Raw genomic sequence first — 27889 nt, forward strand, 5'->3', positions numbered from 1 at the left:
ACTTCCGGTGGGCTGACCGCGGGGCGCCCCGACCGGTCGGCTGGCGGAAGTTCCGGTCGGAGAAGCAGGAGAGTGTGTCTGGGAGCCGGGGAGAGAGAGAGAGAGAGAGAGAGGTGCGGAGCGGGGGGGCCAGTACGGGGGGAGGGGTCGGTGGGGGGAGGGGAAATGAGCTATAGTGGGGAGGGGGGAGACGCGGGGCGGGGAACTGAGCTATTGAGGGGAGGGGTCGGTGGGGGGAGGGGAAATGAGCTATTGAGGGGAGGGGGAGACATGGGGAGGGGTCGGTGGCGGGGGAGGGGAAATGAGCTATTTTGGCAAGGGGGCCAGTGTAGGGGGAGGGGAAGTGAGCTACTGTGGGGAGAGACGGGGGGAAGGGTCAGTGCGGTGGGGGATAATGGCCAAAGTATGTGTGGAGGGAGAATGGTCTATGGGGGGGGAGGGAGGCAGAGGTAAGACCTTGATGTCGTTGGGACACACACCTGAGATGGGAGGGTGATGGGGCTGGGGCCCAGACGCATCTCAGGAGATGGTAATGGGGGGGCTCCAGGGGAGTTTTGGGCTATGGGGTCAGGTGGAAATGGCCCCAAGAATTTCATGGGCCGCATGTGGTGGGACGTGCTATTGAAGCTCCTGGAGCTGCTCTGTGAATGAGCTGTGCCGTGTGTGAGGTGCGAGGGTGTTGGGCTACTGGAGATCAGTAGAGGGATGTTGCAATTGACTGTCTATGATGATACAGGAAAAGTTGTGTTTGCCTGCAGGCTAAGGAAGCACATGGCGGCTCAAGGTAGGGGAAGTGTAGGGATATGCCATGGGGACCATATCTAGGGAGAGAAGACCTGGTAAGCATGTAGTACTTGGGATAATGTAGGAAATCTGGGAGCTGGGTCAGTGCAAGGATATTGCAGGAGACAAATCAGAGACGTTAGTGTGGAATGTACTATTCTGCCGACTGTAAGCACTCAAAACACAGCACAAGGTAGCAAGCACCATAAATGACAGTCAAACAAGAGAGTTTCTCATAACCCAATAATCAATGAGGAAGCAAGGCAGGAGAGAGAGGTGTGTCTGGATGGTGTTTTGAGAGCAGATACACAATTGTTCCAGAGGGTAGGCGTGGCAGAGGAGAAGACTCTCTCCTAAGTTTCAGAGTAGCAGCCGTGTTAGTCTGTATTCGCAAAAAGGAAAAGTCTCTAAGGTGCCACAAGTACTCCAACAAATTTATTTGAGCATAAGCTTTCGCTCAGATAAATTTGCTAGTCTCTAAGGTGCCACAAGTCCTCCTTTTCTTTCCTAAGTGGAGTTTGGGGAAAAAGGCGAAAAGGAGTCTGGTATTTATTGGGTAAGAGACCAGAAAAGGGATGGGAGAGAAATACACTAGGAGGCTCTAGGGAGGTGTTGGGGATCCATTGGGTTGGGGGACTGTTATAGATTATCCATGTGTGAAGCACTTTTCTGGGTTTTAGCTAGGGGATATGGCAGCAAAGATAAGCCAGTGCTGGCAGGATATCCATACTGGGACCTGCACAGTGCAATGGATTATTGGCCCAAGCTTTCTGTTCTGGTGGCCTAAGGTCATTGTCCTAGTACTTAGTCTGCAGCTGTGTACATCACGAAAACCACCACACAATTTGCCACAATTTGCTGAGTGTTCAAGAGGGATCAAAGAGAGGATTTGCAGGGGTTGGTCTAGATGAGGTCTGAGATGCATTGGCAGGGGTGAAAAGTAAGAGAACTGATTAATAAGCAGTTGTGCAGGGTGGTGTTGCAGGTCATGACAGAGGTGTGCTGGGAGAGTATTTTGAAGGGGTCCAAGATTGGAATGGGAGATGCATCAGGTGCATTGGCAGAGCTTCCTGAGGGAAGCTTGTAGAGGGACTGGCTCTAACCATTTATTAGACTTAATCACTTGCTTTCCCAAGTATCAAGCTTATGAAAGGTGCTGCAGAGTGGGGTACATTGTGAAGAACATGCTGCTTTGTAAAATCTTTGGTTGCATTTCTGATATGGCACTTCAGACTGCATGCTCTGTGAGCTGGGATTCCTGTACTATGCTAAGGGGAGCACTTTCAGTGGATCTATAGATGGGCATGAGTGTTAATGATTATTGTTATTGTATAGTAGAAAGGATTGGATTAATTAGGGAAGACCGAATTGCTTTGGATAAAATAAGAACTGATGCAGGTTGTTGCCACAAGCTCAGAGTGAACCTTTCCTGGCCAAATTCTATTAAGGAGAAAGTAAGGTTAAAAATCATGGGGCCAAATTCTACCCAGGTATAATTCTGTTGACTTTGATGGAGTTACATGAAGGATGAATTTGGCTTAGTAGGTTTTAAAACTGTAGGCTGTGACTGTCTTGTCTTTTTGTCTTTTGTGACACTGAGACCGCTGTAGTTGAGTGAATCAAGACCCTACACTCAACTTAATGGCGTTTCTCTGACTGCATCTAACGTGATAACTTCTGAAAACCATATTTGGTCAATTCCAATTTTTCAGGGAATGTTTTAGGATCAATGGGCATAAGCCTACTAATTTTGGTGAGGATCAGAAAGCCGGAAAAGCCTGATTTCCACGAAAATCCAGCCTACAGACTGCCCATGTGGTGCTGCAGGCAGGGCAAACTCTCTGATGTCCTCCGTTGCTACCCACGCACATCACAGGCAGCTGTTTGCATTTCACTGGCAATGTAAGCTGAGCTGCGCACCCGTTGAGTCTGGCCCCTCAACTCTGTTCATTTCTAGTCCAGTTTTCTCAGGTCTCACGTAGGAGCATAATATGTCAATGACTGAGTGATGGCTACTCCAAGGAGCTGCTTAAATTTAAGCAAAAAGCCACATTAATTGAAATTTTCCAAATCTTGCAAAGGTTTCTTTTTACATTTTTTTTTAAATTTACTTTTGATTGTTTTGCATAAAACACATTTGGGGGCCTGATAGAGTGCCCCTTAACGTCTTATCTTTGTGGCTGCCTCTGCACTAACTGGGAGGCATACATGCTCAAATGTTGGGGCAGTGGGCTATTTTTATGGTATTTCTGACCCAACTAAAATCATAGAGCATTGGAGATCTTAGGAGAGTGCTCCCTGGAGGTTCCCAGCTCAGAGAGGGTTGAATATATGGGGTGCTTCTCTGAACTGCCATACCATCTGTTAGCCCCTCACTGCCTGTGTGAGCAGAGTGTGTGTGTGGGGGGGGAGGTTGGGGGATCAGTTCTTATCCGATATAGGGAGCACATTTTAACTGATCTACGCATCCATCTTAGGTTCTTGTAGGGCCCCATTTCCATCGTATCTGAGAGCCTAACATTCTTTAATGTACTCAACTAGTGACTATTCTCAGGCCAGGGACCATTAGGCTATGCTGGACAGTGAGACTCTGCTCTTTGGGACTGTTGTCACCTACCTTTCTGGCGAGTGCTGTTCCTCCCCACTTGTTTCTCTGAACATGGGAAATGCAGTAATATGTGGGTTCAATCTCTGCGGCTGCTTATGTGGCATTTGGGTGCTAGATCTGATGAGCTCGTTCTTCTAATATGTGATTAGAGTCTGAAAACATGACTGTTCAGTCTGTGAAACGAGTTTGGTGGATCTGGGTTTAGTTCCCGTTGGACAGGTTTCCACATCATCAAAATCACTGGAACGGTTGGATGTGACTGGCACCCATCTGGGCAGTTTCAGCAGAGAGGGTAAGGACTTTACTGGGCCATGGAGATGGAGCTCCCTCCAGGCTATAGCTGTTGACGCTGGTGGGACAATGTGGGGAAGTGCCCTGTGCCCATGCTGCACCTGTTCTGTGGCCGAATAAGATATCGATGTCCAGGATTGTTAATAGCTGGCACCTTCCACGAGCAGTAAACTTGCTTGGTGAGATTAAACGTGCAGGCAGCGTTTGCCTGCTGTTTGAGGTGGGTGTGATGGTGATTGTATTAACAGATGCAAAGAAGATTTTGCAGGTGATGTAGCTGTAATGCCAGCAGATGAATGTTGCTTGTTTCCTATCCAGCTGGGTCTGTGGGCATAGCTGGGTAACAAAGGGCTGTCTGGTTTATTAGCATTGCAAAATGTTTGTCACTGGTCTGTTTGAAAAGCGGAGGGCAGCAGGCAGAGCTTGCCTTTGAGATCTTTCCTGTTGTACCTCCTCCTCAGCATGGCTCCCATGACAGCCAGGGAGGTATGCTGAGCTAGAACTGGCCCTTGACTCCTCCAATCCCTGCACTGTTACCAGTGAGATCAATAACCTTGACCTTAAGTTTCAGAGTAGTAGCCGTGTTAGTCTGTATTCGCAAAAAGAAAAGGAGGACTTGTGGCACCTTACAGACTAACCAATTAATTTGAGCATAAGCTTTCGTGAGCTACAGCTCAATGAAAAGAAGCAAGAGTCAATTTTCACCACCCAATCAGCTGCCAATAAGTGGGAAACATTCACTGATTTCTGACTCCCGAGCAGCCAGGCTTGAGCTGAATCTGTTCTGTCGCAACGAAATATGATTGGATGATGCTCCCAGAAACGTCCTCCCCCACAGAGCCTCCCAAGGCCCTTTGGAGGGTGCTGCGCAGAGCCCAGGTCCGGGCAGGAAGGGAGAGACAAACCCTTGCCATGAGCTGACAGGCAGTGATCGGCAGACGCAGAGTTCGGGGATTATTAAGGTTGCAGCTATTGGTGAGATGCCCTCAAGGGAGAATAGAGATGATGACGCTCAGGACCTGCTTCCTATCCTCACTTCCAACACTCCCCCGCCCCCCAAAAAAGCTTAATTCAGAAGTGCTGTTTGCTGCTTCCTGGCTTTGCAATTCATCACTTGCATGTTCCCCTCTGTATGAAGAGGCAGGAGCTTTGAAACTAGTTCGGTATGAGTTCTCTCTCGCCTTTCCTGAGCTAAGCCTGGAGTTCTGCTCCATGTCACCCTCTCTGACCATCCCTGGGGCGTTACATTTTGAGTTGTCCACTCGGTCAGTCTAAACCCTGGGTTGGTTTAGTTTGGGGGCTCATAAACGATCTGCTGATGCTGCAGTGTGTTAGTCAATATGTTACCGGCATGCATGACGTTCGTGTCTGAGAGGCCATGTGTGTGCAGGGTTCATTGGGATGGCGATTGCAAAGTTCACTTCCTTTTTTGTGCGTGTTTATTTCTTGTGAAAGCTGCCCAGTTGAGAGCCCCAGAGACCAGATCGCTGTTAATCCAGGGAGGTACAAGCTTCTCCTGTGTCCCACAATGTGCCTCACCCACATCCTGAAGGGAGCAGCCTTAGGGGAGGAGGAGAATGTTGGTTCCATGGCCCACTACAAACTGAACTGAGCCCCTCAACTCCTGTTCCACACAGGCCTCAGTGGACAGCTGTCAGACAGCAGCAGCTTCTGGGCACCACCGTGCTGAGCTGGCTTTGAGCTGGGATGTTAATCTGTCGGTACCAACCCCATCTGACTGCCAGCCCCTCACATTGGAGCTGGGATTTGCAACTTGATTTTGTCTCTCTGCCCTGCAGGTGCCAGCTGTTGGAGTCCCTTTCAGTGTATGTGTGGTAACAACATGTCTGTCCCCCTCCTTGCTGATGCAGTGACTGTTTCAGGGGCAGAACGGGAGACTGCAGCGGTAAGGATGGTCTTTGCTGTGTCCATCTGCTGTAGCCTCAGCTGATTAGGAAATTAACTGGCCTTTGTCTTTCCCTCTGTTGATGTTAAATGCAAAGGGGATGCTGTCCTCTAGCTCAGGCCCATCTTGAGATAGTGATGCGCTCAGAGGGGCAGCCTCTCTTGGGTTCAAAGTGTCTTCATCTCTTGAAATTAAAAACTCACACTGCTGTTTGTGTAGGACCTGCACAAACCCAGTGTGCTCTCCTGTAGCCGCTGGGAACCAGGAACTAGCCCTGCTTCGCTGAGTTGTGCTGGCCGATTGGTGTTGCTGCACACCCTTACTTCCCTTCTTGGAAGTGGAAGCTGCCAGTTTGACAGCCCTGGAGCAGAAAGCCTCTATGAGCCCTCCAGTCCCCAGCCAGAAAGCCTTGTCAGTTTCAGGTGTCACTAGGAACTGGGGTGAGGGGTTGGGTTCATGTTTGCTCAGTGGAAAAGGATAAAACTGGAGGAGGAGGAACTCTGTCCAAGCCTCTTAGAGTGGATTAGTGATTGCTGATATTTATAAGGTGCCCACTGCTATCTAAAAGTTAACAGTGAATAAAGAGTGGGGTCGGGGATGTTTTCAGAGGCACAGAGTGCAGTTAAGTGCCCAACTCCTGGAAAGTCAATGGGAGTTGGGCGCTTAACTCCCATTTGTGCTTTCAGAATCTTCCCTGCAAAGTTCCAAAGGCAAACTCTTCATCCTTGATGAGCGCCTTTAAAGAGAACCCTTTTGTTTCCCCAAAGTCAGCTGTTTAGATTCGGTCCTGCTGCAGAATCATAGAAATAGCTGGAAAAGGCCCATCTCCGGGGGCCCGGGCAGGGTCACCTCCCAAGAGCACAGATTGCTAGAGGGCTGTCTAGTCTAATTTTAAAAATCACAAGTGATGAGATTTCTGCACCTTCCTTAGGGGGAGAGTAAATCGTTGGGGAGCACCAGCCCAGCCCTCAAACCTGCGCTCTCCAGAATGATCGGGTAGGCACGTTAATGACAGGTCCAAGAGCCCTGGTCTAGGCTGTTTAACCAAGAAGACAGCTCGAGTTAGCCAGTGCCCATGAGTCAGGTGGTGATAAATAGATCCTATAACACTAAATCTGTGTGCCTGTCCCAGTTCAGTGCATCACTCTCAGATGGTCTAGATAATACTTAGTCCTGCCATGAGTGCAGGGGAGTGGACAAGATGACCTCTCGAGATCCCTTCCAGTTCTATGATTCTCTAAGGCACAGGGACACATCATTAGCTTGGGTAATTTCTGCTCGGAGTGTTGCATCTGCTTTTGTTTGTGACTGAATGGCCCTACACAATGCCCCACATGGCTGCTTTTTAAATCCCAGACCTGCCTCACCACCAATTCACCAGCTGTTGTGCTGGCTAATACCTTTGTTTTCTCCTTAATTTTACAGGTCATTTTTTTACATGGGCTCGGAGACACAGGGTGAGTATTTCTGGAGCACTGGCCCTTGTTGTCTGGCTGTAAAGTGGTACGCCTAGAATCAGTGCTGCCTGCTTTCACAAGGATTTGAAAAGTGCATTGTTTGGTAGCAGCACAGAGCAGAGATCAGACAGATAAGCCTGTTGGATCTGTGTTTTTAAATACATGGAAATTGCTTCACTGCCTGTCTGGCAGGGGCATGGCTTTGCTCCTTCCCAGATAGAGAGGGGATAGTAAGAGCCTAGCTAGTTCACTGGTGCTTTGATTTTTCTGCAAGTGCAGCAAGTTATGATCCCATGACTCTAGTGTGGGTATCTCTGGCCAACAGCTGTCTGGATTTCAGCTTTAATATTTGTGATTTCAGGGGCCTCACAACATTCTGCTCTCCTGGCAGGAGGATTTTTTTTGAAGGCTAGTAAAGTATAATCGGTTTTTACATTACCCTGGGTGAGGTCGGGAGTAAATTCTATGACTAGGCAGGTGCTTTATCATTCATTGTGTGAGGCTGATTTACGGTAACTGAAGGCTGCTGCATACATGGAGCCCCTCTCTCTGCAGAACTCCTACCTCTCCTTTAACGACGCCTCCCTTACTAACTGTTAAGCTTTGTGTGACCTGTTTGCTCTAGGTCTCTCTACCCAGCTGTACGAGACACGGGTATTTCGGAAGCTCCCCCTGGCTTTGTGCTGCCGGGGTTGATGCATCATGGTGCTTAGGCAGGGAGATGGATGGTGTGGCCAGGCTCTTCACGAGCTACTGCCAGTGTGTAGAGCAGAATGAGTTGGGATCCCTGCTCCAGAGCATCTGCCCCTCCCGAGGTGGTCAAGAGGGTACCCAGCCCTGGTTCTATAGGGATGACATGGCTGTGATGGGGTGAGGGTGTCGGTATGCAGGGTGGTACCTTGCCTCACAGCTGATAGCATGTAAGGCTTGAACTGTCTCCTTTCTCCTGTTAGGCACAGCTGGGCTGAGGCGCTATCCTCCATCCGACTCCCATATGTGAAATATATCTGCCCTCATGCGTAAGTATCACCTCTGCCCCTGATTGGGGGAAATTCTGAAACAGTCTGCTAGTTAGTGGGGGGAGGATATTTCACCGAGTAGTCACTGTCCTGAATGGAAATTAGCCTTGGAGCCTCTTTGATGCTCTTTGCTGCTCCCAGGCAGGGCTCTCCCCTCCCACTCTGAGCTGGCTGGGATGCGTGGTGCTCTCCGTGGATGTTCTCCTGTTCTGGTCAGGGGGGCAGAGCTGGTGGGCTGTAGTGTTGTTCCTTTGCCCCATCGTCTCTTCCCACTTCCCCTCACTGCTATGGACCTTTCCCGTTGTAGATCACAGTGATGGAGAAGCTTTCTGACTGCAGGATGGGCTGCTGAGTTGGACACATGGCACCCAAACCTTGTGTGATGGATCTGTGGCCACAGGCAGGGGTCACCAGTTAAGCCTCATGCATACAGAGCTAAAGGAGAATTGGTGTCAGCTGTGCTGGGATTAGGGCTCATATCCTCTGTAGGCTGCAGCCACTTGAGGGCAACATGATCTCTGTCCCTGGAGTAAGCCTGATGGTGAATCCAGCAGAGGGTGAAGTATGCACACGCTAACTAGTGCCTGCGATGTGACAAGTCAGCGTCACTCTGGAAAGGCCGGTGTCTCATGACTGGCCGTGTCCCACTGGAGGGCAAGGCAAGCTCTCCTCAGCTGAGCACTTTGGAAGGACGAACAAGGGATTCTAAAACAGCCAAGGAAAAGGTCTCCCCAGCTCTGCAGGCAGCTGACTGCCTTCCTCTCCAGAGTCCAGGGAATATCCCCCAGTCTCTGTTCGAGAGGCAGATAGTTGGCTTCCAGGCACAGCTGGGTCATGAGTGAGATGCTGCTGCCCAGGGTCTGATTTTCTCCCTGTTCTGCAGCTTAGCTGTTCCCTGTGGCTGCATTGAGCAGGCAGGGAGCATTGGCCTCAGGCCCCTTCTCTGCGCAGGCCAGGTCAGTATAAAGCAGTCGTGCCCGACTTGCCCTGTGCGGCCCGAGCACTGATGCCTCAGCAGCTTCTGGTTCCTTAGCAACACAAATGTGCACTCACCTGTCCCGAGGAAGCACCGGAGCTGCCTCCCAGCGAGCGGCGACCCTCCGCTCCAGGGCGTCCCATCCTCACGGGACGGGAGCAGGTGCTGCCCTGTCAGCGCCTTCCCAACTCAGCAGCAGACAACCAAAGGCAAGAGTAGAGCCAGTCCCCAAACGTCGGGTCCCTGGATGGGCTGCTAGGCAACAGCACACCACACTGCCTGCTCTGGGCACGTAACCGGGCCGGTGTTAGCTGGGCCGGGAGCCTGAGGGCACATGGGGACTTAGCAACTGGGGAAGCGGTAGGCAGTGAGGACTGGACATACGGTAAACAAGGGGAGGATCCCAGCCGGATATGGGGGTGCTGCGTGTGGAGGGGGCGGGAGGGAAACAGATTGCTGCTCAGCCCCGGCAGGGTGGTTCCCCAGGCCCACCTGGATTGGGCAGCGGGGGAGGGATCCTTGCAAATGCTGCTTCGGTTCCCTGCAGGATTGTCTGGTCCCTGGTGGAGGCGCAGTGTTTGTCTGAGCTAGCGATGCTCATGGGACTGTAGCTAAATCCCGTTCCGCCCAGGTGAGCCTCCAGCTGGTGGCAGGACGTACCACGAGGGGGCGCGCCATACTGCTTCATTCACTTCCTGCTGCCTTGTTACCAATTAGTCTCTTGGGTGCAGGGCTGGAAGCTTGTTGGCCAATGTGCCCTCTCTGGGCTGGATCCCTCGGGCGGTAGATCCAGGATCACTTTAGCTGCTGTAACCCCCCGCCCCCAATTGGGACAGGCTCCCACCCGGGCTGTTTTGCTTGCTTTTGATCTCTCTTTCTCTGCAGGCCCAGGATTCCTGTAACCCTCAACATGAAGATGGTCATGCCCTCCTGGTCAGTTCATGGTGACTGTGGGCGGGCGGAGGGGGGGGGCATGTGGGTTGCTCATGTTACAGAGGCAGCCTGAGGTAGTGGCAGGTGGAATCAGGGGTCTCTCTCCAGGCACCTGTGGAGGAGAGGTAGGGAGGGAGATAGCTGGAGCCCCCCACAAGTGGAGAGGAGTGGGTGTATCTGGCCATTAGACTCCCCTGTGCCATGGACAGTGGGAGAGTGAGGAGGGGGCTGATCTCACTTGCGTTCCCTCCCAGGTTCGATCTGATGGGGCTGAGTCCGGACGCGCCTGAGGACGAAGCTGGAATCAAGAAAGCATCTGAAAACCGTAAGAGGAGTCAGGCGTTGGGGTGCAGCCACTTGGGCTGAGGGTCTTTCCCCAGCCTCTGTCTAGCCCTGTCTTCATCCCTTTTCCACCCGACTCACCATGGCCTCTTGTTCTCCTGGAGGGGAGCAGGATCTATCCCCGCTTCTGCCTTTGCCTCTGCTCCTCCCATCCTTTCCCTTGTCCCTCATCTCAGACTTTCTGTGCCTCTGTCCTCTGCCATGTGTGGAGAACACACCCAGGGCCTGGCCCTGATTCTGCCCTGCGCAGATCCCAGCTTCCCTGTGACACTGTAGGACCCCCTGGCCATCCTGAGCTGATCCACCTCTCTCTGGCTTCTTCTAGTTAAAGCAGTTATCGAGCATGAGATCAAGAATGGCATCCCATCCAACCGCATCATCCTCGGGGGCTTCTCGCAGGTAAGCACTGATGGTACAGGCTGGGGCTGGGGACTTGGGTCCAGCCCAGCCTCCCAGGTGCCCAGGAGCCCAGCAGCTCCCTGGCCGTGTTGGTGCAGGAGGATGGCTGAGTTAGACTCCGTGACTTTCTCAGCTTCATTCACCAAGCAGGGGGACCTTCTCCTCCTGGGGCAGTTGGTGCATGTGGTGGGAGGAGGTGAGTTCTCTCCCCTCTGGTGTCACTTGCACTGGGAAGGGGTGACTCTCCCCTCTTTGGGTTGGACTCACCTGGAGCTGCGAGCCCAGGCAGCGTCTCTACTGCATGGTCCTGTGCTTGGTATGTTCCAGGGTGGTGCCCTATCGCTCTACACGGCGCTCACCTCCCAGTACCAGCTGGCTGGCATCGTGGCGCTCAGCTGCTGGCTCCCGCTGCACAAGGCCTTCCCTCAGGTACCGGCGATCTGTCTGTCTGCCTCTGGATCTGTTACTTGCTCAGGCACCATGTGGGATGTGAGTAGATCGGGGGAGGTGGGGGGAGGCTTTGCTGCTGCCCATCACAGAACCTTCTTACTCAGCAAACCCCGCCTGGGGCTGCGGACAGCAAGCACCCCGGTGGAGTCGGTGGCACTGGGGGTGATGGCATAGGTTGGCCATAGACGGGACACTGCATCGATCACGCATCCGCTCCCCAGCCAGGCATCCTGGCACTACTAAGCCCTCTCTTTTGTGCTGCAGGCAGCATGCAATGGCGTGAACAAGGATATCGCCATCCTGCAGTGTCATGGGGAGATGGACCCCATGATCCCTGTCCGCTTCGGAGCCCTCACCGCCGAGAAGCTGAAGTCCGTCGTCACCCCCACCAAGGTTCAATTCAAAACCTACCCCGGAATGATGCACAGCTCCTGCCCTCAGGTCAGTCAGCTGCGGGCGCAGAGGGCTGTGGTCCCGGGCATCTGGGTATTGCACCTGAGCCGGCAGGCCGCACCCGAGTCTCGTAACATGGAGCGGGTTGTGCCCACCCTTACATTTCCTATCGATGTGGACTGCATGGACTACAGATCCCAGCATGCAGTGCCCTGGTGGGATCCAATCAAGGGGCTGCTTGGCTCATGGTGGTGCATTGTGGGCTGGGATCTGTACTATGTGAAGGCTGCATCTTTGTCTTGAAGAAGAGGGTGGCTGGGGCTGCAGTTTAGCTGCCAGAGCTCTGGATCAGGAGTACGGGGTGAGCGCAATGGCCTTTGCAAGGAGGCCTGGAGTTGGGGAGGGTGGCTATGGGCCCCGAACTTCCCTGGTCCCAGGAGGGGGAGATCGTCCCAGCTAAGGGTGTAGAAGCCTAGATTTGAATGAACCTGGGGAGCACCAGCCCCTACGTCTAGCACGGGTGGGGGTTGGTCCCTCATTCATGCTGGGGGGCTTGCGCTGCCCAGTGCCCAGCAATGCGCTGGGAGCACTCAGCACAGGGGACTGTCTGCAATGGCAGCGTCTTCCCTTGGAAAGCTGGACCCAAGGCACCCCCTGCAATGTCCTCCCAGCCCTAGGCCCTGCCCCTGAGGGACGCTCTTCTGCGGGCGCCGGGGCAGCACCCGCGTGTGACAGGCTGTCATGGTCTATGTCCAGGAGATGATGGCGGTGAAGGAATTCATTGAGAAGCTGCTGCCCCGGATCTAAGCGGAGCCACTCGAGACTGTCGCGGGGAAAGGGCGCAACGTCACCACCTCTGATCTTTCCCGCTGATCCTGTCTGCTGCAAACAGAAGCCATGGCAACCAACCTCAACTCCAGTTGTTTTCCCTCCCTTCAGTCCTTCCCTCTCCTGTCTCTTCTGCACCACGGTCCCTCAGGCAGGTGGGGTGTTGCTCCCCGAGTTGAGAGTGGAGCTGTTTAAGGTAGAGACTGTCCCAAGTCCAGTGTGGCCTTATCTCTCGATCCCCTTGATTTTCCTGTATCAGATCCGGCTGTGGAGGTGGGCTCAGCACTATTTCAGGCTGATTTCCATGGTCTCCTGGCTTTTCTCTCCTGTTATAGTGTTAGTAGGGAGTCCCTCCCCCTGGAAAGCAGGAGGAGATGACTGGGATCTGGGGGGGGCTGCTGGCCCATGATCCCCTGGGCTTGGGCTCGGGCTCGGGCTCGAGAGCTTTGCAAAGCTACCTAGAAAGGCCCGATGACCCGCTGTGTGACCCAGCATGGCTGGGGAGCAGCTCGGGGGGGTATGGCCTCTCGGCAGGTGCACAGCCCTTTGGTCTCCATGGTGGGACGATTCAGAGGGTTTTAAAACAAATAAGCCTCTGGAACCCGAAACTCCAGGGGGCCCAGCTCAGGGGCCGTTGGTCCAGAGAGCGCTACACTGGGACTGTACCTTAAACTCTGCTCCCTCTCCCAGCAGCACAGCTCAGGGAGTGGGCAGCATACGTGGGTTGGAAGGGAGCCTCCTACGTTCTCCCCACCCACACCCCCTCCTGCCATGTGCTCTGTTACACGCACACCCCCCAACAGGAAGGCAGCCATGCCCACGGGCTCCACACTGCATCTGATTGTGTCTCCGCTGCCAGGGCACAACTGTTATAGAGATAATCGAGGGATTTCCTTCTCCTTCTGTTGCTCTTTACAATCTTCTCCGTTCTGCGTGCTGGGACATCCCAGAGCGCGTCTGTCTCCTCTCATCGCCGCACTGTTAGAAGCCAGGTGAGGAGGCAAAGACAAATTGCTGCAGTTTACAGCCAGCTTCCTAGTGTATCTCCCCTGAGACCTGCCCTGGGTGCTGGCCCAGTCAGGAGGGTCTCTTGCTGCTACTCCTTCCTCTCACAGCAGGGTCAGGTGGGGTGGGAGGGCAGAAGGAAAAGCTCCAGCTGATGCTCTTGTCCTAGGCTGGGAGAGATGCAGGAAGGAGACTCGCTCCCAGCCTCCTCCTCTCACCAGCATCTGCTATGGCCCATGTCAGCTCAGCTGTCTCTCCGTCTCTTCTTTAAGGGCAAATGCTGGAGAACCTTTTCCCACTGTCCAGGGGGCTGCCAGTCCCAGATCACCCCTCGGGGCCAGTCGCTGCTATGCCCACAGCACCCTGAGGGCTCTGCATGCTTGCCCATAGGCACTACCCTGCTGGCCCGAGGCAGGGAGCGTCCCAGTGGGGAATGTGAAAGCATCCCTAAGAGCGGAATCACCTGCATGAAGAGTCACCTGAGCTTGCCTTTGCCACATGGGGTTTGGCCCTCTTCACGGAAGGCTGGGTCCTTCCTGCCCTGTTCAAGGGAGCCCCTGGTGCTGGCTGATCTACCTTGGCAGGCAGAGCAGCACCCCACAGCCGAGAGGACCTGTTCTCTCTCCCTCAGAGGATCCCTCCTCTTCTCTCCCCAACCCCTAGAGTGACCAGAGGGCAAGTGTGAAAAATCAGGACAGGGTAGGGGGGCAAATAGGAGCCTATATAAGAAAAAGCCCCCAAAATTGGGACATCTGGTCACCCTACCCATGCCCTTCCAGCTGAGGGCTAGCCTCTCCCTGAAGAGGCAGAGGGTGGTTGCTGTTGAACAGCATAGGCCTTCTCCCTCTGGTGGGCTCAGCCTGCTGGAGCATAAGTGGGGCTGGAAAATGAAGCTGCAAGTGTCTTCTAAAGAAACCTTTTTAGCTAAGGGCTGAATTCCTTATTCCTCCTGCCGTTGCTGTCTCCATCTGCTGAGACAGCCCCCCTGTTGGCATAGACTTAGCCAGCAAGGCAGTGGGAACTGGGGCTCAACCCCCTGCCTGCTCAGGGCTAGAACTGCACTGGGGATGCCAGTGTGTTGAGGGGTTGGATGAGCTAGGTGGGGCATCAACTGCCTCCCACCACTGGAGCCCTAGGGCCTGTTGGGAGCTCGCAGGGTGGGGGCAGGGCTGGCTGTTCCCAGCTGCTGCTGGGGTCTCTCTGCAGATCTAGCAAGAGCAGGGCACTGCAGTGGAAGGCAGCGACTGACTCAGTCCCGGCCTAGATGGGGACCCCCCCCAGGGAAAGAGCAGGTGATGGATGGTGCCCTTGGCTGGGGTGCAGCTTCACAGAGGCAGGAGAAAAGGGGGCTAGACAAAGGTCCATTGACGCAGCCTTGTGTTCTAGACTTGCCCAGTCTGCCAGCACTGCACCAAGCAATAACCCTCTAGAGACTCTCAATCATATTGGACCCATTTTTTAAAGGATTTACTTATTTTGCTGCTTGCATGGGGGGTGCAGGACTAGCTCTTCTCATTTTGGACACAGCCCTCCTGTTTCTCCTCCTTGTGTCTGTTTAAAGCAGCCCCCGCCCAGGGCCGAGGCAGGGGGACATGCAGCTCACCCGAGTTTCAATGAAGGCTGGCAGCTATACCTGATCTCTTTGACTGTGAATTGGAACATTCTGCATCTTGGCTGGCTGGGGGGTCTGGCCTCATGTTCATTCTTATGTATAGTTTGGTTGAAAGTACTGGCCTGTTCTCAGAGCATTCCATGGAGCTGCTCTCTCCCTGTGTAAGCAGCAACTTCCTCTGGGCCCGAGGCCATGCTGAGGACGCAGGGAGAGAGAGAAAGAAGCTTCTGTCCATTCCTGAAAATGGCTTTTAGTTCTCTGTCTTCCTTGGGGTGGGTTTGTGTTCCACACCCTTGGATCTGAGATTAAAGAAAACATAAACCTCTTCCAAGATGTTGAGCTGGTCTCTTTAATGCAACGAGATACAGGGGCCCAGCGCCACCTCCTCTCTACGGTGGGAACTAGTTTGAATCGCGCTGGCCCCTGAGGCAAGTCAAAATCTCACCCCAGCCTTTGGTAGCATCAGTTATGAGCTGTAGGAAGTGCAAGCGGAACAGACTGGCCCATGTCCCCGGATCGCTCGCAGCGTTCTCTGTAATAAATAAAATCTTCAGGAGCTAGGAAAACAACCCGTTGCCCCAGGCAGGCTTCGGTGAGTCCGACTGTAAGCGAGTAGCTGCCGCAGCCACTTGCTGAGTGAGCTTGTAAACGTCTACAGGCACAAAGGGCTGGGAATGCGACTTTCCTGTCACGTACACACTCTGTCCCACAAGAGTGATGGACTAAGCCGCGCCCGGCCGTTGAACGCCACAGAGCTAGCTCGGCAGTTTGCCCCAACAGACTCGTAAGCACCAGGCCCTGGCTCCTGAGTCCAACAGACACAATAAAAATCTCCTTTGGGCCCCTCCAGGCAAGGGTGAGGGAACTGAGGCAGGGAGCAAACTGCTTCAGGGGCAAGGGAAAAGGCAGTGCACAAGCCCCGAAGGTGGAAGACAACCCCCCCCCCCCGAGTGGGGAAGATGTTCCCACACATGGGGAAATAGGACCACAGGGGCAGGATGGGCTCATACATACGAAAATGCTGAAGACATGGCCTGGCCCCTGGGAAGCAGCAGAGTGCGTGTGGTGTCCTGTCCTTGTGAGGTAGGCAAGAGGGAAGGGCCCTTGCTCAGTGACCATCTCTGCGTTCAGGGCAGTGAGGGAGTAAGCCCCTTGGCGCTGGAGCCCAGCACAGCTTGGTGGGCTCTGTTCCTGCTCGGAGGGACTCCACTGAATCGTGCTGCGATGTTTTAAACTGTGCTAAAGTTCTGCTAAATGTAGCCCAGCAGCTACGTGTGGATGGGGTCTGCTCAGCCCTCTGCTGCTGTAGGGCCGGGGGCTTCCCCCTCCCCGAGGCCAGGCCAGGGCCCAGACTGTTTTTTGATGGCCCCGTGCCGTGAGAAAAGTCAGCTCCTGGTTAAAAGGTGGGAAAGTTTCACTGGCCCGGTACGACTCGGGCCGGCCCACCCCCGCAGAGAAAGCAACTGCAGCTCCCTGGGGGCTGAGGCTCTGGCAGGCCGGCCCCAGCCTGGCTGCTCCCCGGGGCCGACGCTCTAGTTGTTGCTGAAGCCTGTGGGATTCTGCACCTGCCACCGCCACAAATCTTCACCTGCAAGAGAGGGAGAGAAACTCAGGCTGCGGCACCTGCTGAGGCTGGACTAAGCCAGTGGGGGAGAGGGCTGCAGGCTGTAACTCCGGGCTCAATGCAACAGGCTTGAGCCAAACCCTCTAGTTCCTGCAGGTGTGTCAGGGATGCTTAGCACCAAGCCCTGGAGCCTCTCATCCAGCCTCCCCCGAGCAGCAGCTCAGGGACCGGGACAAGGAAGAAGCTTTGGCAAGAGCTAAAGGGGGGGTGGGGATAAATGGGCATAAGACTGAAGGATGCCCTGCATGCCCCCCTCCCCACAGGGGTCACTGGGAGGGGCCAGAGGAGGCCCAGATAGAGTGAGGGGAGGTCAGAGCAAGCCCAGGGGGGTTGCACTTACACATCTTGTCCAGCCCGAAGGCAGCTTTCCAGCCCAGCTCCTGCTTGGCCAGGGCGGGGTCAGCGTAGCAGGCGGCGATGTCCCCCTCCCGCCGCGCAGTGATCTTGTACTTTATCTGAAAGGAAAGCAACACGTCAGGGGGGACGACCATCCTGGAACTTCACCACGTGAGGGGCTGGGTGGGGGGGGACCCCGACTGCAGCACAGTCCCATGTAGCTAACAACCTGCCACAGGCTGGAAGCAGGGACAGCTGCCCTGGCTGCTGCTTTACCAGCGTAAGGGGGACAAAGATGCCCTGGAAAGAGCTAGAGAACAGCCTTGAAAGCGATGCTCAGGCAGGGCCAGGGGGCTGGGTAAGGCCTCGGGTTAGCACCGTACCTCTCTTCCTGATGCTTTCTCCATGGCTTTGATCATTTGCAGGACGGAGTAACCGCAGCCTGTGCCCAGGTTGTAGATCTGCAAGTAGGACAGGAAACTTGCTGGCTCTGGCCTTGCTCAGGGCCTGGGCTCCACCCAACCACAGCAGCCCAGCCCTCCAGTTTCACTACAGCACCAGGCCCCACCCTCAAATTGCCCTTGACTTCTGGGAGCTCAGCTTGAGACAGTGGGGGCTAGGGCGACCGGACAGCAAGTGTGAAAAATCAGGACAGGGGGTGAGGGGGGTAGTAGGAGACTATATAAGAAAAAGTCCCCAAAATCGGGACTGTCCCAAAAAAATCAGGACATCTGGTCACCCTAATGGGGCCTGATTTCTGATGAGCAGCTGCAGCTAACCGAGGCTGTGGGCGCTTGCCTGTCCGAACGCTGGGGCCCAGCTGGCTCCAGGTGGGCTCCCAAATTCAGGGGCCACATGTGAAAGCTGGGCCCTGTCCAACCCCACCCCTGGCACTAACAACAGACTATAGACTCTTTTAACACACAGATAAGGTGCCTTACTCATTATTGCCCACGAGAGGGAGCAGGTCAAAATGCCTTTATAATCACACAGCGCTAGGGGTGTATATAATTCCCCTTGGGCGACAGCCCCTACTTTGGAATGGGGGCTCAGGCCGAAGGAGCTGGTTCAGCTGAGCCCACGTTAATGTCTGCTAATCCCCAACACCTGGATTAGAGCCATTTCCTACCTTGCAGCCACAATTTTCTTTCAGTTTCTTCAGAGCAGCGATGTGGCCTTTGGCTAGATCCACAACATGAATATAATCCCTGACACCTGCCAGGAAACAGGAGAATAATGAAAACCAGATCAGTTATGGAGCTGCCGGGAATGCACCAGGCAGCTTAGTCATCCTGGGCCACAGGGAGCCCGATTTAACAGGCACCATCCAACCTAACAGGATTTAAGATAAGCCAGAAACACTGGCCAGCCCACCTGTTCCGTCAGCTGTCTTATAATCGTCCCCAAAGACGCTCAGGTACTCCCGGCGCCCCACTGCCACCTGCACAAGGGAACAGGCTTGTGAGTTCAGTCTGCTCGTGTGAATCACAAAGGGAACCCGTACAGGGGCTCATACACAGAGCGCTAGTTAAAGACAGTCTGCAAGTCTGCTTATACCTGAGCAACATAGGGCATCAGATTGTTGGGGATTCCCTGGGGATCTTCTCCGATTCTTCCTGACTCATGGGCTCCGATGGGATTGAAATACCGGAGGAGAATGGCATTCCAGTCCTGGGAGAGAGACAGTGCCGCTCAGACACTCTGCCTAGGAAGCGCAAACAGGGCCCCAGGAAGCCGCTAGGATTCTCAAGGCTCATGCAGCACCCCCTGCCATTCCCCCCACCCACTGTTCAAAGGACCCCTGGAATATGAACACAGATGTGTGAACATTGCCTGGTTCATCTACCCATCTCCCATCCATATCCCAAGCCTTGAGAGAGTTCTGGTGGGAAACAGAAGGCCCAGATTTCCTAGTCCCCTGGGGAAACCCATCGCTGGGAATGGGTCACTCAATGGAGAATTAACCCCCCATGCAGTTTGCTCCCTACAGAAGCAGCAAAGGCCTTGGCTTCTACACTCCCCAGATCCCAATCCTCGTGGGTTCCACATTAGGGGGCCAGTATGTGTGTGTCCCCTAACTCCTCTGCATGAGCAGAGCTGGGGCTTCGGAGGCTTTCAGCAGTGCTGCAGGAGTGGCTGATCCCCTTCCCCAGGGGCTAGAGGAGATCTGTGTATGGAGGGGGGCCATGAGTGCTGGGGAGACACTTCAGACTTAGATCCCAGCTGAGGGGAAGCCCAACCTACTGGGTTCCCAGTCTCCCCAGTTCAAGGGTGTGCACAGGGCTGAGTGGGTGCTTCTTACCTTCTCAGCCTTGCACAGGTCTCGTATCATCTCCTCAATGAAGTACTTGGATTTGCCATAGGGGTTGGTGCAGCCCCCAACCGGGTGGTTCTCATCCAGCGGGAGGTAGGCAGGGTCTCCGTACACCGTGGCCGAGCTGCTGAACACAACGTCCCTCACCCCGTGTGCTTTCATTGTCTGAGAGGGGAAAGCAGGTACCCGTCCAGTGTCGAGCCACAGGGAGAGCCTCTCCCGTGTGCTCGGCAACGGGTAGCTCTACGTCCATGCTAGCGAGTATTGAACTGCCCACTAACAACAGCGCACGTGTACAAAGAGCCCTTTATAAAGGGAATGAAACAAACTGATGTATAGCCAACCCATCTGGGTACTAGACCACCTACCACTGAAATGCAGCCACTTCTGGGGTGAAACTCAGCAGCTCTTTAACAGTGCCCACCAACACGGAGTAAATGATTTTGGACAGGAAGTCAGGAATGCTGCTGCCAACTGAAACAACTGGGGGAATTTAGGGAGGCAGAACAGAACTTCAAAATGTAACTTGGGTTAAACTGGGACTAACACCCTGACTCTTACCAACCGTTATTGATGCTGGGGACCATTAATAATCTCGCTCAACCAGAACCTTGGTTTTGCATCACATCCATGGCACAGCGCCCCCTAGTGCCATGCTGGGGTCAGTTCTGACTCGGAAGAGCCATCTACTGACTCACTGCACCTCGGCAGTGCTTAGGCTTTCCTGAGAAACCACCTTCTCAGCACCGCTGACTACAGCAGGCCAAGGTCACAGTCTAAAGAAGCATACTAATTTGACCGTGAACTGGGGGAAGAGATCCTGAGGGGTCTTCCCAGGCAGAAAGAAGGGTTTTTCCATCCCTCCCCCTCTCTCACACTAATTACCCTCCAGGCTTTCTCCTCTGCTCTCCTGTATGCAGCTGATATCCCCTTGTTGTAATTCTGTATGTGGGTAGGTGTCAGCCTGCATGAGCCCCTACTTGCCTGGAACTCTAAGTAATAGAGGGCACAGGGTTACCCCCACAGCTGGGCTTACTCCCTGGATCTTCACTCCCCATGATCACTACGTGGGGCACACACACTGCTCCCTGGGATCTCCCCACAGGGTCTGTCTGCACCCCCAGCCTCTTGTGCCTTTGAGCCCTTTGCACTGGGGCTGTTCTGGGTACTCCAGTGCCCTGCCTCAAGAGCTCTACTTACCTCCAGCAGTCGAATGGTCCCTGTGAGGTTCACCTTGTAATAGTCCAGCGGTTTCTGAACAGACTCCCCAACGGCCTTCAGCCCCGCAAAGTGCATCACAGCTGAAAAATGGTGCTGCAAGGAAACAAGAGGGCAAGTGTCAGTGACGGCTGGGAAAGAACTTTGGGTTAATGACACCAGCAAAAAGCCCCTAGGGCTGGTTGGAAATTTTCTGTCAAAACTGTTTTTTGACAGAAAACTGGGTTTTTGACTAAACAAAATGTCTCTACAAAAAGTGTCTGCTTTCCACAGAAAAATTCGACTTCTGGTCAAAAGAACCCCAACACCTGAAAACCTCCAAATTTTGATTTGGAAATACCACCATAGTGGCTCCTGGGAGTTGTAGTTCAGGGGCCTCATGCTCCCATTCTTCTCTATGGCCCATGTTCCCCAGCCAGACTACATCTCCCATGGTGCACTATGGCAAGCCAGCAAGAAGGGAGACTATTGTGTGTCAAGAGAGGTGTATGCCTCCAGCCCATAGAGAACAGGGACATGAAGCATCCAAACTACCAGGAAGCCCTGCTGTAACAGTCCCAAAGCCATATTTTTGGTTTGCATCCTGCTTCTGGCAGGAATTTTTCAAGTTTTTGATTTATTGCCAAAAATGCTGAAATTTTCCATGAGGGGAAATAAAAAAAAGAATTTTCTGACCAGCCCTAAAGCCTCCCTGTGTTCCATGCAATTGCTTGTCTCGCTGCTCCGGTCTAGAAATACCATCCTGCGCCCTCGGCACCTGGTCCAAACAGCTTCCCCATCAGCACAGCACCTTGCGCAGCAGGAAATGCATATCCCCCCTTCCCCAGCAGTGTGCTCACCTTCTGAAAGAGATCCCGCAGAGCTGCCTCGTCAAGGATATCCAGCTCCTGAAAAAGAATCTTCTTGCCCACAATCTCCTGCACACGCTGTAGGCTTTCGGGAAGAGCATCTCCCCCTGGGGAGACAGGTTATTCTGTAACGCCAGGAGAGATCAGGCCTTGACCATGGGCACTCAAGTGGGACTGAGGGTCACCAGAGGCCACAGGATGACAGGACAGAGCCCAGGGATGGCATTACCTCGGATGGCATTGTGGAAGTTATCGATCACCACAGGGATATAGCCGGCTTCCACCAGCTCCAGCACGCAGTGGCTGCCGATGTACCCAGCTCCACCCGTCACAAGGATCTTCTCTGCCATCCTCGCCTGAGATGGGACGGGAAAACCCACTGAGTGGGATGACAAATGGAGAGAATGGCATGAAACGGGCAATCTTGGGGGCCGGACACTGCAGTGACAGGAACCTTAGAAATGATTAGACAGAGGGAGCAAAGGAATTGCCTTAGTAGTTCCAACCTATGGGTCCATCTAGCCAGGATCCCACCTCTGACAATGACCAATTCTAGATCACTGAAGAGTGTGACCTGTCCAGAGGGTAACTCGCTAACCCAGGCAGTTAGGCATCTAAATACCTCTAAAAATCTGGCCCTTCGTGCTTGTCTTATGCCCTGAATTGTGAGGGTTTATCTCCAGTCCCCTGGAATGGTCATCCAAGGAACAGCTCGTTCTTTTTTGAATCCTACTAAGATCTTGGCATCATTGATACCTAGTGGCAAGGAGTCCCACAGGCTAATTTCACATCACGTACAAATGGATTCAGGTTTAATTGTGTTGCCTCACAATGTAACTGATGGCCCTCTTGTTCTCATACTATGAGGAAAGGTAAATAGGAGCACCTGGTCTACTTTCTCTTGCCCATTCTTTGATTTATATTCTTCTATAATGTCCCCTTTAGTTTTCCCCCCTCTCTCAAAACTAAACACTCCTAATCTTTAGGCCAGGGGTCGGCAACCTTTGAGAAGTGGTGTGCCAAGTCTTCATTAATTTAAGGTTTCACATGCCAGTAATAAGTTTTACATTTACAGGCCCCCCCCCCCGACGGAACCCCAGACCAGCAGCAGGCCGGCTGCGGGCTGAGCGGGGCCGGCGGCCAGGACCCCGGCTGGCAGGAGCCAGCAGACAGAACCCCAGACCCAGCAGCAGGCTGGCAGCGGGCTGAGCGGGGCCAGGATCCTGGCTGGCAGCAGAGTGCCGCTGAAAATCAACTTACAGACCCCTGTGTTAGGTTCTCTTTCCATGACCTGATCATTCCCATCGCCCACCTCTGGGCCCCTTCTGATTTCTGCTGTGGCCTCTGTGGGAAGGGGGGGGGTCACCAGAACTGAGCAGAACATTCAGGACCAGTTAGATAGACATTTACTAAGCACATGTGAGAACCTCATGGAAATCTGAAAAACACTCCTCCTGGGAGCAATTCCACCTGCGTGGAGTTTTCCTGAGGGAGAGGGTTTATGAGATGTCAAGGCCTCCAAAGCACTTAGCAAACGCTCATAATTACCTCTGCGAAGAAGGATTTATTTCCATTTTTTGCAGATGGGGAAACGGGCAGAGACTTCCCCAAGATCACATGATGTGTCAGTATCGGTCTGGGATTAGAGCTCAGGAGCTCCTAGCTCCCCCATCCTGTGCTCAGACCACTAGCACATGCTGCCTCGCATGAACATGAACTCATTCTGAGGTTAGTCACCTGCTTGACATCACCACCAGTCCCACAGCAGCCAACAAGGGCGTCGCCAAGGGAGGATTAGAGCTTGAGCCAGACCAGATGAGCTCCGAAAAATAAAGCTCTTTGCCATGCAAGTGAACCAGACAGCAAAGCACGGGTAGACATCCAGATGCCCTACCCTGCCACAAATGCAGGATTGGCCCTGACAGACTCCAGCCCCAGGTGGGGGGAGAAAAGCAGCATAAATCTACACCCAGGTTAGCCCCATCCAGAATGGAAAAGGTAGGGACTATGGAACTACAGCAAACCACCTGCTCTGTATCTAGCCAAAGAAACAAACAAGCCCTGGCTCATTTCACTGCAGAGAGAGCCCTGCCTTACAAGAGGAGCAGGGACCCAACTGAGGGTCCTTGGCCAGCTGGGGGAAGAGGCTCTTTCCTTGAGCAGCCAGCGGGGGATCTCGAGGAAGGAGGCAGCAGAGTCAAATCACTTCTTCTCTCTGAAGTGGGGAGAGTAGGTTCTGCAGAGGGGCTGCCAGCGAAGCTGTTCTCCCCCACTCTTCAGGGTGTAGCTTATTCAAGCGGTCTCACTTAGGAGTCAAAGGTTACCTTCCACATTGGGGAAAGGAGTCTGAGTCCTTTATATGCCCTCCACCAGGTCCCCGCAGGAAAAGAGGCTCCAGAGAGCTGGAGCTGGGAAGGTCTCTGACCTGGCGGGAATGACTAAGTCTATGGGGAGATCCACCCTCTTTTACCCAAGAACAAACATTAGCTGCTTGTCTGTGCGGTCTCAAACAGCCAGCCAGCAGGAAACACACTCCAGCCTTGCCTCACACACAGGCCGCTCGGAAGTGCCCACAGTTTAGTTGTAAATGCCCTGATGCCAAATTGGCACCGCCTACCTGATTCATTCCTCCTGCTCAAGGAGGCTTCTGTCCTGCTGCTCTCAAGGGAGCGGGAAAGGCCTGAGCAGGAAGTGATGCAAGGGGCTCCTTCTTCAATGGACTCTGTTAACAAACAGATCCACTTTCTTCGGGGCTGGACAGCGGGAGGCCCCACATACAGACTCTGATAGTAAAAGGAGGCTGCATGGGCTAAAGCCAGGAAATACCTCGAGGTCTGGCCTGGTCTTCCCCTCCCGGGGCCTAGCAGCACAGTCCAATCAGCTATCGTCTGAGGCCCCTAATGGAGGTATGTACCCGCAGGGCCTGCCCCTGACTCAGGTGTGTGTAAAGCACTCACGGGCACCTGGCAATTCCGGCTCTGCAACACAGCTTGAGTCCCTGCTATCAGCTCTCCCTTCCAAGGCAGTTCCCATTCTCCCTGCTTTTCAGACAGCATTTAACGATCCAGATTAAGGCTCCTCGCACACCTAAGCATACATACCACCGCCACTGGCATGGATTTTGCACCAATTACAGGATTACTAGCATCCCTTGCTTTATTAGGTTGTACAGTCCCTTGATGGGAGGCTCGTACGTTATCCAGTGAGAGGGACGGCTAGCCCCCAAAGCCATTCCCTTTGCTCTATGCATCTGGGTGTTTAAATATCCCTAACGTAAATCCAGGCACCAGCCTCCATCACAGACTATGAGCTGGAACCAAGCAGCTATTGAAATCCTGAGCTACCAGCTATTGTACAAAACTCTTGCTTATTGACTCACTTAAGCCTAAGGCATCACATCTGCATGCTGGGCTAGTTCAAAACAAGGACTGGAACCTTCAGGCTGACACCTCACGTAGGAGACTGATTTGATTTCTTTTTCTAAGTCGTTTTACAGGAAAGGTCTGAAACGTGAGCTCAGCATCCGCTTTCAATGGGCGCAGCTGCTGGGAGGAAGGGGGTACAGCACACAGCACATGACAAATGCAAATCTCCACCTGCCATGTGTACTTTCTCCACCTTCAGCAAACCTCTCCAGGAAAGAGGAAATGGGTAAAAGAGTAACAGGGAAACCTGAACCGTCTGCAGTCAGCTGCATGGAGAGGACAGTCTTTTGCTTATGTTGCTATATAATGAATTAAGGGGAAGAAAAAAAAACCTCCAAACATGTAAACCAAATCCTCTGATTACATAACTTAAGTTGAATATGGGGCCCAGGAATAGGGATTCCTAGCCCTGCCACTGACTCTCTGTGGGAATTAGACAGGTGACCTAACTTCTCTGTTCTTCTGTTTCGCCATGTGTAAAATGGGATAAGGGTACCTACCTCCCGGGGTGTTCTGAAGCTTTGTTAACGTTTGTAAAGAACTCTGTTGCTTAGAACAGGGCAAAGGATTATTTCAGTGTGCTCCTGTTCTGTTTTTCTCTCCCACCTGCCTGAACAGAACCCTCCTCTCCCTGCCACACAATTCAATTATCTTCTTGCTGTATGAAAAGCTCTCATTTATACCTGGCTACCGACAAGTCACTTTCCAGACTGCCCGAGTTCCTACACATTCCACTAAACCTCCCTCAGCAAAGCTACAACAGGGCCCTTTGCTCCCTCATGGGTGTATCCTGTGCCAGCTGGTCCTGTTTACTCTGTGGGTCTAACTCCATTATAGGCCCCAGACCCGCCTGGGGGTTCTAACAACCCTATTATTATTTGGCTGTATTTCGCACCCAGCCAGGCATGCCCACCCTGCCACTTCAACCACCCACAAAAGCTCAGTTAGGGTCCAAAGCAGGTTTTCAGCCTGTTCCCTCTGCGGGAGGCGATCACCCTCTAAGCTGTGCTGGGAGACTGAGCTGGAACCTACTGACCCCTCCGACCCGGGGATGGCAAATGCTACCGCTGCCTAAATCCCTGTTTCTGGACAGAACAAAACTAATTTGCCTAGCAGGACCAACAGGCTCCCTGTCCAGCAGGGGGGTGAATGGGGCCACGTGGTCAGGCAGTAGGACTGTGCCGGCTGATTAGAGGGACCGGAGCCTGCCTTCCGGGAGGCGATATGGGAAGGTCAGTGACAGCCACACCTTGAGCCCCTTGCTGGCCTGGAACAGCGGGTATGAGGCGCGAATGGCCTTTGCCATGGGTCTGTGCTTTGGGAGGGGACCCCTGAGCGGAGCCTCCCTGGAAAGGGCCTGGCTGCAGCCAGTGTTCCCAGGGCTCAGCCCCTCTCGCTGTGCCTCGGGGAGGCAGCGTGGGCAGCACCGGACCCCTTGCTCAGATGGCCCCGCGCCCCCCATGCCCTGGTAGCAGCGGTGGATGCGGAGGGGCAGGGTTCGAATTCACCCCAAGAGCCCACTTCTCTCACCAGGGGTGTCAGTGCTCTGGGAGGGGCCCGACTCTACTGGGGCAGCCTCCCCCCACCGACCCCTGCACTAACTGACTCCCACACCGACTAGCCAGGATCCCTGCCCCCCACCCACAAGCCAGCACCCTCCCCATTGCCCCCTATGCTAGCCAGGATCCTGACCCCCCCACTACCCCCTACGCTAGCCAGGATCCTGACCCCCACCCAGTCACCAGCACCCTCCCACTGCCCCCTACGCTAGCCAGGATCCTGACCCCCCCCCACTGCCCCCTACACTAGCCAGGATCCTGACCCCCACCCACTAGCCAGCACCCCCCCATTGCCCCCTACGCTAGCCAGGATCCCTGCCCCCCACCCACAAGCCAGCACCCTCCCCATTGCCCCCTATGCTAGCCAGGATCCTGACCCCCCCATTGCCCCCTATGCTAGCCAGGATCCTGACCCCCACCCACTCACCAGCACCCTCCCACTGCCCCCTACGCTAGCCAGGATCCTGACCCCCACCCACTAGCCAGCACCCCCCCATTGCCCCCTACGCTAGCCAGGATCCCTGCCCCCCACCCACAAGCCAGCACCCTCCCCATTGCCCCCTATGCTAGCCAGGATCCTGACCCCCCCACTACCCCCTACGCTAGCCAGGATCCTGACCCCCACCCACTCACCAGCACCCCCCCATTGCCCCCTATGCTAGCCAGGATCCTGACCCCCACCCACTCACCAGCACCCCCCCATTGCCCCCTATGCTAGCCAGGATCCTGACCCCCACCCACTCGCCAGCACCCCCCCCCCCACTACCCCCTACGCTAGCCAGGATCCTGACCCCCACCCACTCACCAGCACCCCCCCACTGCCCCCTACGCTAGCCAGGATCCTGACCCCCACCCACTCACCAGCACCCCCCCACTGCCCCCTACGCTAGCCAGGATCCTGACCCCCCCCCCACTGCCCCCTACACTAGCCAGGATCCTGACCCCCACCCACTAGCCAGCACCCCCCCATTGCCCCCTACGCTAGCCAGGATCCTGACCCCCACCCACTCACCAGCACCCCCCCATTGCCCCCTACGCTAGCCAGGATCCTGACCCCCACCCAGTCACCAGCACCCTCCCACTGCCCCCTACGCTAGCCAGGATCCTGACCCCCCCCCCACTGCCCCCTACGCTAGCCAGGATCCTGACCCCCCCCCCCCACTGCCCCCTACACTAGCCAGGATCCTGACCCCCACCCACTAGCCAGCACCCCCCACTGCCCCCTACGCTAGCCAGGATCCTGACCCCCCCCCCACTGCCCCCTACGCTAGCCAGGATCCCCTCCCCCAGGATGCCCCCCATCGACCCCCGCACTAGGCGGCACCCCCCATTTGGCGAGGCCCCCGGGCTGAGCCCTCGCCCCTCCCGTCCCCGGCAGGGTCACTCACCGCAGCCCTCTGGGCTCTTCCCGGCTCTCGCTGGGGCGCGGCCCCTTTAAGATAAGACGCCCCGCCCCGGGCCTCAGGGACACGCAGCCGCTTCCCCATGGGAACGTGTCACTCCCGCCCCCACGGTACGGGCGCGCGACATGGCCAAAACGAGCCAAACGCGGAGCTCTGGATC

General features: G+C 54.5%; 2 protein-coding genes across 9 annotated transcripts; one reads left to right on the forward strand and one right to left on the reverse strand.

Moving 5' to 3' along the window:
* Positions 1-23: 23 nt before the first annotated feature.
* On the forward strand, positions 24-15333 carry LYPLA2 (lysophospholipase 2). 6 transcript variants are annotated; one of them, XM_073317888.1, is made up of 10 exons: positions 24-113; positions 5482-5588; positions 7014-7045; positions 7999-8064; positions 9926-9973; positions 10228-10298; positions 10641-10714; positions 11042-11143; positions 11429-11605; positions 12314-15333. In XM_073317888.1, the coding sequence occupies exons 2-10, from the start codon at positions 5511-5513 to the stop codon at positions 12362-12364; spliced, it is 699 nt and encodes a 232-aa protein (XP_073173989.1). In that variant the 5' UTR covers positions 24-113; positions 5482-5510; the 3' UTR covers positions 12365-15333. The 6 variants fall into 6 exon arrangements, with proteins under 6 accessions (XP_073173989.1, XP_073173985.1, XP_073173987.1 ...); XM_073317884.1 differs by having other exon boundaries at positions 37-103; positions 5480-5588; XM_073317886.1 differs by having other exon boundaries at positions 48-109; positions 5480-5588.
* GALE (UDP-galactose-4-epimerase) lies at positions 15328-27830 on the reverse strand. Of its 3 annotated transcripts, none has more exons than XM_073317879.1 (11): positions 27715-27830; positions 21572-21698; positions 21334-21449; positions 20477-20590; positions 19265-19441; positions 18520-18633; positions 18337-18403; positions 18092-18177; positions 17346-17423; positions 16967-17081; positions 15328-16590 (listed from the first exon to the last, which is right to left on the reverse strand). In XM_073317879.1, the coding sequence occupies exons 1-11, from the start codon at positions 27811-27813 to the stop codon at positions 16535-16537; spliced, it is 1149 nt and encodes a 382-aa protein (XP_073173980.1). In that variant the 5' UTR covers positions 27814-27830; the 3' UTR covers positions 15328-16534. The 3 variants fall into 3 exon arrangements, with proteins under 3 accessions (XP_073173980.1, XP_073173981.1, XP_073173982.1); XM_073317880.1 differs by having other exon boundaries at positions 21572-21721; positions 27715-27805; XM_073317881.1 differs by lacking the exon at positions 27715-27830 and adding an exon at positions 23960-26345 and having other exon boundaries at positions 21572-21721.
* Positions 27831-27889: the final 59 nt, after the last annotated feature.

This window comes from Lepidochelys kempii, chromosome 19, assembly GCF_965140265.1.
Source record: "Lepidochelys kempii isolate rLepKem1 chromosome 19, rLepKem1.hap2, whole genome shotgun sequence".
NCBI lineage: Eukaryota > Metazoa > Chordata > Testudines > Cheloniidae > Lepidochelys > Lepidochelys kempii.